This window comes from Pundamilia nyererei, unplaced genomic scaffold (genome assembly GCF_000239375.1).
Source record: "Pundamilia nyererei isolate P.nyererei 1_Seehausen unplaced genomic scaffold, PunNye1.0 scaffold00231, whole genome shotgun sequence".
Taxonomy (NCBI): domain Eukaryota; kingdom Metazoa; phylum Chordata; class Actinopteri; order Cichliformes; family Cichlidae; genus Pundamilia; species Pundamilia nyererei.
The window spans coordinates 443,836-455,346 of NW_005187632.1; the positions used below are offsets into that span (position 1 = coordinate 443,836).

The 11,511-nt window shown below is 40.0% G+C and overlaps 1 protein-coding gene across 1 annotated transcript in view; it reads left to right on the forward strand.

Annotated features, from left to right (window-relative positions):
• The first annotated feature begins 4,073 nt into the window (after positions 1-4,073).
• trpc5a (transient receptor potential cation channel, subfamily C, member 5a) overlaps positions 4,074-11,511 on the forward strand; it is a 91,228-nt gene continuing 83,790 nt past the window's right edge. Inside the window, exons 1-5 of the mRNA XM_005748851.2 lie at positions 4,074-4,118; positions 8,644-8,760; positions 8,897-8,959; positions 10,052-10,189; positions 10,756-10,962. Of these exons, the coding sequence (XP_005748908.1) occupies positions 4,074-4,118; positions 8,644-8,760; positions 8,897-8,959; positions 10,052-10,189; positions 10,756-10,962 (570 nt within the window). The remainder of the gene's footprint in view (positions 4,119-8,643; positions 8,761-8,896; positions 8,960-10,051; positions 10,190-10,755; positions 10,963-11,511) is intronic.

An 11,511-nucleotide genomic window follows, 5' to 3' on the forward strand; every position in this document is an offset into this window, starting at 1 on the left:
CCTAAAGTTTATGTCTTTTGGTTTGTGGTGAACCGACTTCACATTTTCAGTGGCCCCATCTGGACTCTGGAAATGTTTCTGGCGACACCACTGGTTCAGACCAAACAGAGAGGGAGAGCGAGCCCTCTGTGGGTATATGTTAGCGTGTTGCATCCAGACACATCCATGCATGCACGTGTTTGCATTTACTCATCCGTGAATGTGCGCCTGTGTGTGTGTGTGTGTGTGTGTGTGAGATAATGAGCAGCACATCCATTCATTGTAATGCTCCATGCCACATTCTGCTGAGAGGAGGGAAATTAAACAGCCCGTTTCATAGACAAACTGTGAAATAGGATTTGGAGACAGACAGCATGTTTGTCTGCCTGCTGCATTTCTGTTTGTGTGTCAGAGAGAGAAAGAGGAGCAGAGGAAGGAAAACACACTACAGTTTAGTTTAAAGAGTAGGTGTTGGGGGGTTAAGATGGAGAGATTCAGAGATGGGTAGTTAAAAAACAGATTCACAGCGATTCAAACTGACAGGGGAGTAAATGTGAAGACGGAACGAACGGGAAGTAAATTGCAAAATGTAAAAAATAAATAAGTGAAACAAAGACGTCTTCTTGAAAAATATTCCTGGACTGTTGAGGCTGTGAGGTTCGATGTCACCATAGCAACCAACCCTTGGCCAAAGCAGAGGATTGTGGGAAGGTTTTGGTTGCCTCTCAGTTGGATGTGGATGAGAACAAATCTGTTCTTCCAGTGTTTCTGTTTATCTTCTCATACTTTTTGTCTGTCTTCAGTTACCTTACACATCACACATGCGTAATACACAGTGATGTCAGCACAGCGCAGATTTCTGTAATAATGATAATAAAGCAGTGGGCAGCAACGCATACATGTTAATCTGTTTTACTGTCTTGTATAAAATATTGGCCTATGTGTGAGATTTAGAAAGCAAGAGACATGCAGCACCGTGTTGTTGTTTCAGAATTGCACAGACTGTAAATGAAAGATGCACATAACCACCATGATGTTGGTTTGTTAAAGCATTGAGTATTTTGGTCATTGTCATATTAGCTTTGTCAAGGACATCATAAGCGAGATGGATGTGACCACGATTCCGAGGGTCACCGGATGCTCATAATGTAGTTGTTAATCACACCGCATGGAGTTAGACCTGCCCAAGAAAATGTTACTTTATCCTTTTTGACTAAAACAAACATCATACTTTAACCAGAAAGACTTGAAACTAACATTTGTTACCATAAAATCCTCAGAAAAGTTAGTACTGAGGTCGTGAAGTATGGGAATTGTCTTTTCCCAAAGACTTTTGCAATTACATGTCCCCCTGCTGACCGTTAGAAAGAATTCAAATTGAACTTACTCCCATATTAATGTTGTTATTTTTTTGTCTATCTTTTATATACAGTTTATTTCAATTGTCCAATACGTTCAATAAGATCTCAGTCTTGTAGCATGCTAAAACAATATGTGTGTGTAGGCTACGGCATCAGGATTGAATTTGGAGGGTGTAGCTGCTGGTGCTGGCTAGCTTGGTTAGCGAGGGGTGTAATTCAGGGTGAAATTACATGAATACCAAGTTTGCTAAGTGAATAACAGGCTTAAAATTGTGCTTGTGGGAGTTTCTGTAGGAAAAAATGAACCCCAACTAGAGTTATAGAAAAAAATTCAACCCCTGCACAATTATCATCGGGGGTGGCTTTAAAAACCCAAACGCTTTTCTACTACAATATTAACATTTTTTTTCTGCTGCTGCACAGTTACCGAAGTCTAAAGATGGATACAAGAAGAGACGAGTAGCAGTGTGGCAAACAGAGAGATTGGTAATGAGTAAAGAAAATCAACACCTATTTATGCAAGATAATTCATAATTTTATTGGGTGGGTTATTTTGGTTTGATCTGATTATTTGGGGGGTCATAACCCCCCTAACCCCCTGGAAATTACGCCCCTGAAACGATCTATTTCACCAATATTCAGGGCACAGTATTGAGTTTTGCACACACAAACATATGCACACTCGCACATCAGTGCTCGATACTTATATTAAGAGCTGGATGTGTGCTTTGTGAGTTTACGTATGTTTCTAAACTGCACTTTTCTACTGACAGGTAGAATCAGGGCCTTTTATCTGCTCCTGCAAAGTCAAACTGTTGATCTTTCTGCCATCCCTCTCCATCTGACTCAGTCTGACTCCCCCTCTTTCTTTGATTACCTCTCTATATCTCTGCGTCCATCCTCCCTCACTCCCCTGTTCACATCCACTCCTCACTCTTCATTACCAGCATACTCGAAATAGAAGGACTGAGGCAACAGCCCAAAGAACAAAAGGGAGGGAAGGAGGAAGAAGAGAATGATTTTTATTTTTTAAGCATGGACAAAAGGATTAGATCTGGAGCTCTTTGCCCTGAAGAGCGCAAACAGAGATGGAGTGGAGCCAAACAAAGAAGAAAAACAGCAAATGCAGCATGTAGGAAATCAGATGGGCATTGAGGAAAAATATAGGAAACAAGACACATTAGGAGGGAGACAAAGTGAGAAATAGTTGCGAAGATTGCATAATTAGAATTGCATGTGTGTAACTGGAGTCAGTGTTAATTTGGGTTTTGATCTGAGCGTATTCATCTGGATTGGATGCACGTGTGTCTGCACTGATGGATGCGAGGAGACAATACAGTGGATTTTTTATTGTCATGCATTGTCTGGTTTTGTTTTTAAAGTGAAATCTAATTTAAAGTAAATCCATAACACAAAACATCTTTTTATGATTTAGCCAGAAAAACAGGATTTCTTGCACAAACTTTCTGCAATTTCACTCCTAATTTCTTGTTATAACTTCACAGGACTCTAGCTGAGATCCATTTTCAGTAAACCAGCAGCTCCTTTGTGGACTTTTTTCTTCTTCACATTACAGTGTAACAAAGCAAGTGTGACCCACTGTGATAAACTACAGAAACCATTTGACTGCTCTTTGGAAAATTTCCAGTTTGATGGTTGGCTCTGTGTGCCCCCATCCCAAAGTACCCCCACACTGTTCCCAGCATTTCCTGCAGTGACTTTCACGAGAGCTTGCAGCCATCAGCGTATGAATGGGTAATTTGAGAGCCAAATCATAATGTGCTTCAGATAATAGCCACGAATAAATGGAGTCCAGAATAAAAAGGGGTCCAAATTCTGACACAGTTTGGAGTCAAAAACGACCTTTTATATAAATTTTGCTTTCAATCGTTCTCCTTTCAAGGGGTCAACAGCAGTCGTGCCCTAGATATGTTGGATTTTTTGACTGACAGCGACACTGTTGTGGCTGAAAAATGTTTTGGATTGTGAATGTGCATCTGAGTGTGGTTATCATGGCAACACATGGTCCTGGAGATGCTTATAGGACCTGGAGCTACTACTAAAGGTGCTGTACTGCTTTGTGAGGTGTTAATATGTTTGTGGACAGATTTTAAGGAAGTTTGGGTTTTTTTGTTTTTTTTTTTTTATTTTTACTTCAGTTTCTATAAGCGCCAGACATTTTGAGTTGTTGAATTTAATGTGAAGGTTTGGGTATAAAGTTTTATGTGGTGTGACCTCAGATTACTGAATAAAGTCACCAGGTATCAGGAGCAAAAGGATAGAGCAGGCTGATATAGGTCTTGTCTTGATACTAATATTTGATATTCAGTGCTGATGAAGTCCTGGGAGTGAGAAACACAAAACTGTTTTGTTAGCTTTATCTTTCCCCCTGGGATCAATAAAATGTTCTAAATATCAGACTGCTTGGTTATCAGCCTGCCATTAAATACATTGGCTTTGTTTTACTAAAAGCCCTTTTGTTTATTGCCATTTTTAATGTATTAGTACCTCCTAATGACATAGCTGGTTTTCTTTCCACTGTGTAAGTCTGTGTGGGTGCGTGTTTGTGTGTAATCATGGCAAAATGTGGTCTGAGAGACACCTGCTCTAACAGGTGCCACTCTGTCGTGGCTGAAATTGTTTTCACCTTGTGTGTGTGTGTGTGTGTGTGTGTGTGTGTGTGTGTGTGTGTGTGTGTGTGTGTGTGTGTGTGTGTGTGTGTGTGGTGTTATCATGGCAACATATGGTCCTGGAGACACTTGTTACTACCACTACCAGGTAGTTTTGAGTACTTTGGCTTGTGTTTATGTGTCTGTCTGTGGATTTTGTCAAGACTATAGTCACAGTCCAGCATGACACAGTCAAGAGACTTTAGGGTTGCAGACAACACTTAAGTAAAGACAGACTGTGGAGACAAATGCCATCCCAGGATTACTGGTGTTGTCGCAGTGGGATCACATGCTACATGGTGTCTTGATTATTGTCTTGTGTTGGTTCTGTAGTTTGTGTTCTTGGTCTTTGAGGCTTTTGATATTTGAGTTTCTCACTTCTGCTTTGATCTTTATCACTTCTGTGGAGTTTTGGTACATGTGTACTGATGGTGTGGGTTCCCATTTTAATTTGAATTTGTTTTTCATTCCCTCAGTGTCCTGCCCGATTCTTTGGTCATGCCTCAGCCCCTTTGTGTTTTCTTGTTTTCTTTCCTTCGGTTGTTTCCAGTTTTACTTTGTTTCCTGCCTCAGGTTTGCTTCCTGTCTGTATTCTCCAAGTCTAGATTGTTTTCACCTGTTTCCCTTCAGTTATCAGTTACTTGTTTATAAATAGTCCTACCCACCCTGAAGCTCTTATCAGATCTTCTCCTGTTCATCTCTCCTGTGTCTGTTGTGAGTTTATTTGCCCTTAATTATTTTCAAAGTTACCTTTACTCTTTGGGTTATTTTCCTGGAGTTGCCTTCTCAGGGACTTTCAGTGCTTTGAATTAAACTTGTCTTTTGGTCCATCCAAAATTGATTATGAGACACACACAATGGTAACTTATCATTTCTTTCCAGTAATTTAAGTATCCCTTAAAGTATTTTTTAATGACTCAAAAGTCTTGTATCAGAATACCAGTATTTTAAAACTTTATGCACTCACAGTTCTGTGCAGACACTGGCTCAATACTCAAGACTCCACAAATGAGTGAATGAACCCGATAACCAACTTATAACTGAAACCATACGTTTTCTCAAAAGTTGAAAGTGCTTTTCTTGGCTAAATCTAAACGTTCAACGCACACTTTATTACGTACACCCAGTACTGGGTTGGACCTCATTTTAGACTTCAGAACTGCCTTAATTCTTTGTGATATCAACAAAGTGCTGGAAACATTCTTCACAGATTTTGGTCCATATTGACATGATAGCATCACACAGTTGCTGCAGATTTTCTTTGGCTTCCTAAACCCTACAGACGGTTGTGTGGGAAAATCCCAGCACTTTCTGAAATACTCAGATCAGCCTGTCTCAGACAACCGGCCATATTCAGACTCACTTAAATCACCTTTCTTTTTCATTCTGATTCTCAGTATGTCATTTTGACCGATACCCAGTGCACTGAAGTGCTGCCAGGTGATTAATATAGTGGCAGTCAAGTTTAGATGGGACTCAAGCTATGAAACCCAGCCTTTGCACCGTTGTAGCAGATAAAGATAAACATTTCCTCTGAACATAATCCAGCCAGCAATAAATCGGGGGAAAAATGTAGATCGAGTTTAACTAAACCTTTCTCTCATATTTCATCATGTCGCTTTAACTCTCAGCGATCTGACCCATCTTCAGAAACATGTAAGAGCAACAAGCCCATAAGAATCACACCTCCTGCTATCTCACCGTGTTGCTCCATTTTGGGGGAACCAACATTGTACATCTGGAGCCTAAATATGCCATCGGTGTAGTTTCACCTAATTGAAAAAGTTTAAATCCCGAGTAATATAAGGCTGGAGTTTCCTAAGTGGTGCTCGTTCGCAGCTGCAGATGGTGCAGCCAATTTCAATGCGTGAAAAATCAATTGTACTCAAGTTATGTTCATTCTGTTATTTGCCGTTTCTGTATTTGCATGTGTCCTTGCTTATATTTACTTGTTTGTGTATTCTCGGTCTGTCTCTTTAATTTTTATTTGGGGCCCAGCCCGTGGCAGCTGTTCTCACACTCCTTATAACGGCAGGAAAAAAGAGGGATTAGAAAAAGAGAGAGCGATCGGATGAAGAAAATAGGGTTGTGGCAGGTGAGAGGAGGAAGAGACAAAGATAGAGAGAGATGAGGGGAGTAACCTGATGGAAAGGAGGGGGTTAGATGAAGGGAAAACAAGGAAATGAGAGAGATGCAAGAAGCTGGAGGGGGGGGGGGGAATAGAATGTGGAAAGGGGAGGCGAGGAGAAGATGAGGCAGCAGAAAAGATGGAGACAGAAAGATGGGAAGGGTGAGGAGAAGCACTCTCCGTCATTCTCCCTCTGAGACATGAAAGAGTCCACACGTGTACCCTCCTTCCTCAGCCCCCCCTCCTCTCTCTTCTTCAGATGTCTGGGAGTACATGTGTGTGTGCTTTTCTTTGACATACCAGCACCCTGTCAGCCTCATTCTTAACTTTTACTTTAGGGTCCTGGTTTCAGCATAAGACAGCCTTCAACTTTATATAATATACCATCAATTGATCACGAATGTCTCCTTCACTGTTAGTAGTGGATTAAGATACCCTTTTAAATAAATTTTAGCTTTTATTTTTTAATGAGATCTCTACACTCATTTTCAACATTGATCGCTCTTATGTTCCATGTTCTGTTGGTCGTTTCAGCAAAGCTCAAGGTTGTTGACATTTGGCTAGTTGAGTGTCTGGAGCAATATTTGTTTTCTAAACCATTAATCCTATTCTGTGCCATTTACAATTGGAAATTACCAAAAGACTAAAGAGTCCACACAACAGTACGCATTATTCAGCTTGTTTGCAGTGCTTCCCCTGCTAGACTGGTGTAGCACTGCATGCCATCTATGTGCAGAGAGCTCTGTTGTTGATGGAGACGGTGTACAAAGAATGTGGTCTTGATCTTTGAAGGGTTTTCTTTGTTTCACACCTCTCCTGTTCCTGGAATATTGCACTTGGCAGATGCCTATGTCATCCACTTCCAGAGACACACAGTTGGGATTTTGGAGGTCTGGACTAGAGCACGACTGCAGTGGGTAAACACCCCTCAACTGGCTCAAGTGTGCACATACTTGGGACCTTAAACTACACTTTACTCCCTTTATAAACCACCACCAGCCTATGGAAACTGCACTTGTGGTTAAATACCTGGGACTCCTGATCTGAAGGAAAATGAAGAAGCCTTCTGTGTGAGTTCGAGTTGCCTTTAACTCAGGTCAACTATGACCTGGATGACAAGGACCCAATAATATAGCAGTACACAGACACTCTGATGTACTTACCCTCTTTTTCACTCAGCAGCAGGGCCTGTACCTTGTCTTTCTACATTGGCCAGATGTGGTTTGTGTTGTACTGTAAATGGAGTTTTACACACATCTTTATGTTGTGGTAGTTTCTCAAAAAAGTTTTAATTTCTAGCATGCTCCAACAAAACTTTGAAGAGATTTTAAAGAATTGTTATTTTTGAAGAGAGTCTATTAAAATATGCTCAAGAAAATCTACCATCCACGTTTCTATTGATACATATTTTTTAAGTTTATTGTTATAGCAGGTATCTTTCTACAGAGGTTAGTACAGAACAATTAATAAAACACGCAGTAATAAATATAACATCAAATTACTTGGGGAAATGCAATTGATGGCAAATACTGCACATTTGTGTTGCGTCTTAAAAATGATTTTTGACCACTCAACTCCATATTGACGTTTAAAGCTGCAGATTACAAATTTGATGGCAGTGCACTCCCAGCTGTTTTGGGTGTTTTGAAGATCCCAGCGTTTTGTTTGAAGACGATGTGATCTCCGCCTCAAAAACAATCTTCCAAGCTCTGCTACATATGGCTGGCACTCTTGTTGTTGTCTTTGTGAGGTTGCCAGGCAGAGATTCCAGAAAGTTCCTGCTCTGGGCCAAGAAACAGTCTGGCACACAGCCCCCTGATATAACTGACTGTAAAGCTACAAGTGGTCGTGTTTACATTTTGTACAGATTATATGAAGCAGATGTAACGTGTCCGTTATGGGCTGGACTAACCTAGTGATCGATAGCATCATAGACTGAAGACGTGGCACTAGTCTAGAAAACTGTATCCTCTTAGTTAAGGCGTCTTGTTAACATGCGTCTGCATTTCTTTTTCTTTATTTATATGCAGCCGTTACATTCTTGTTTTTCTCTCTCCATCTCTCCTTTGTCTTCCTGTAATGACAGACCTCCTGGTATTCACGTGGCAAACAAACAATCTTCCACTCCCCTCTTCTCTCCCAGGTACAGCTGGTGTTCAGAGCTGCATCCATGAGGGATAAAATGAGTTTTGGAGAGGATGTGGCTTTAAATAATATACCTCTGCAGAGTTGTCAAGCAGGAAATTTCTTTTTATCAAATATATTACACTAATTTAATTTGTTTTAATCTGATTCAAGAGTGTTTGATTGGATTCATCATTTCCTTAATTTGTCTTTCACTTCCAGTTTTCCCCCTATGTAACAGTGTCACATGTGGAGCTGAATCAAAGCTTTTTAATTGGACAATAAAAGTGTTTCTTAGTCATTTTAGCAGTAGGCTTTTTACCCAAATATTAAAAGGTAGATAACAGCCAGTTTAAGAGGTTTTTACTTTGTTCTCCTACAGGTTCCTTCTCTGATGATGGACAGCCAGTTTTCAGAGTTCACCCCAGATATAACTCCCATCATGCTTGCTGCTCATACAAACAACTATGAGATTATCAAGCTGCTTGTCCAGCGGAAGGTAATGGTTGTTTTACGCACAAGTTATCAACATAATGAGTAGTAAGCTCTTTTTTTGTCTGTCTTGATGGTCAATGAATAAAGCGAGATCTTTATTTTATCAGTGATTTGTTGTTTGATGTTTTTGCTCTGTCTAGGTCACCATACCCAGACCACATCAGATACGATGCGACTGTGTTGAGTGTGTATCCAGCTCAGAGGTAAGGGATTTTCGTTCTTTAGTGCTGCATCTTTTGCATTGCTTGCATTGTGTTTGGTTTGCTAAACATTTATATTTGAATATATTGAAATTGCTTTTACAAACTTTAACTTCCAGCATGAACCCTAGATTAGACATCAGAAATTTCCAACATCATTTCAACTTTTTGAACTCGCCCACATTTAATTTTCTTACTTTATACTTTGCAACAATATGAAAGATGAATGAGCATGCTTTAGTGATATAACCAGGCTCTGAGCCTTACATTTGAAGACTTAAACATTTTTATGAAGGTCATGGTACAAAACTGCTTTATAGTAAATTCTTGAAATCTTGTTTAATCATTTCAGGCCTGAGAGCAGCAAATAGGTTTAGTAAATTTCCCTCAGATCCAATGTAAAAATAGACTTGTCTTCTATTTATGCTTTCCATACAAGGCACCACCAACTCTATTACACAGGAATACTGTAGATCTCAGCTTTGTTAAATAAATTGAAAAGGTGCAGTCTGCAACTTTAAACCGAATTTACCCCAGCTCCACCATAATGATGATGATAATGATAAAAATAATGTCCGTTAAGCTGCTTTGCTGCACTTATTTTTTTGAGTCTTGCCCAGGGAATGAAATGAAAAGAACTTTGTTCAAACAGACAATAAGTCATTAAAGCATTAGGCAATATTTCTCTATTAATCTATATTTACAATGAACACTAAACGTTAACAGACTGTTCATAGTCTAGACACACCACACCATAGTCACTCATACAAACTGGTTAAACGAGTGTTATCACACTGCTGGTGCAAAATCTGAAGACAAAACTGAAAAACTAAAGTTCACCATCTTGTTCTGTCTGTGATAGATGCTACCCTATGACATAGTTGGCCTGCAGTTAAAACACTTGAACCATGCATGTTGAACATCCACTCTGGGAACAGTTATGTTACATGTGTAACATAACTGTTAGATGGCCAGTGTGTTAGTTTTTGTTATACCGATTGAAACTGTTTCTCGATGTTAACGGTGCCTTCTGCAAGTCTCGTAGTTAATGTAAATCTTAAAGGAGGGGTAAAAACCTTTCCTGATTCTTTGTAGGTCGACAGCCTTCGACACTCACGGTCTAGACTCAACATCTACAAGGCTTTGGCCTCGCCATCTCTCATTGCGTTGTCCAGTGAAGATCCCATCCTCACTGCCTTCAGACTGGGCTGGGAACTCAAAGAACTCAGCAAGGTATGGATGTTGATGTCATGTTTGTTGACCAAAAGAAGAAACTTAACAAAACTCCTTCTCTTCATACATAGCCCATTACTTTTCTAAACAGCCAAGGTACAGATGTACTGGAGGAAAGCAACCTCCTAAAACTTGATGGGATGTTAAATTAACTGTGGAAGGAGTAGCATTCAGCATCATCTTCCTCTTACTCATTTGCCTCAAGTATTTCTTTCACTTATGCTGTCAAGAGTGACTAGTCTCCCCCTGCCTCACATTTTTTCTAGTATTTATCGTCTCAAAAGTAACAGCAAAAAGACTCTCACCATACCTTACTATAATCCCTGCAGTCTTTTCTCGGGTAACAAGAACAGACACACTTCTTCTCCAATACTGAGTCTCTATGATGCAGACTTCAGAATAGTTTATGTCAAATAATACTTTCATTTTTGGGGTCCACAAGGAGATTGTGATGCTGTTAAGCTATTCCAACACCAGATGGAAATCTAAAACTGAGGAAATCAAAGAGCCATCAACATGTTTCCCATTAATCCTACAGCTTTAATCTTACTCCACCCTTATTTCAGGTGGAGAATGAGTTTCGTCAGGAGTATGAGGAACTGTCTCAGCAGTGCAAGCGTTTCGCCAAGGACCTCCTGGATCAGGCCAGGAGTTCTAGAGAACTTGAGACCATCCTGAACCACAGAGACAACGACCAGAGTGAGGAACTAGACCCTAGACAGTGCCATGATCTGGCCAAGCTCAAACTCGCCATCAAGTACCACCAAAAAGAGGTAGGGACTCGGCTTGGATAGGAACTCCTATTAAAGAATCTTTCAGACCACTCCTCATCAAATCACTCTGTTTCTTATGAATAAAACAGTCTGTGTGAATGTCCAAGATGCTTTATATATGACCATCACAGTCAAGGTAGCATGTCTTTTTCATATTTGCTATACTTTTACCCAATGTGAGCAGAGTGACCATCAGCTGGCTGAATAAGCACTTTGGTCCTAAAGTTAAACATAACATTACAACCCAACGGTAAAGTCAAAGATTTGCTTTGTGAATAATGAAGTAAAGGTGTCTGGAGCCACAAATGAAGTTCAACTCCCTTATAAAGTTTACCCTGTCCGGCCACACATTCATGTTGATATATGTGAGCTCCTGCCTTGGAAGCTGTTGGCTATTTCGGCTGTTACAGGGAGACAAAAAAGAGTGATTACAAACAGTGCAGGCTTTGCTCTGCTTTCTACAGGGAGTGCAGAATTATTAGGCAAGTTGTATTTTTGAGGAATAATTTTATTATTGAACAACAACCATGTTCTCAATGAACCCAAAAA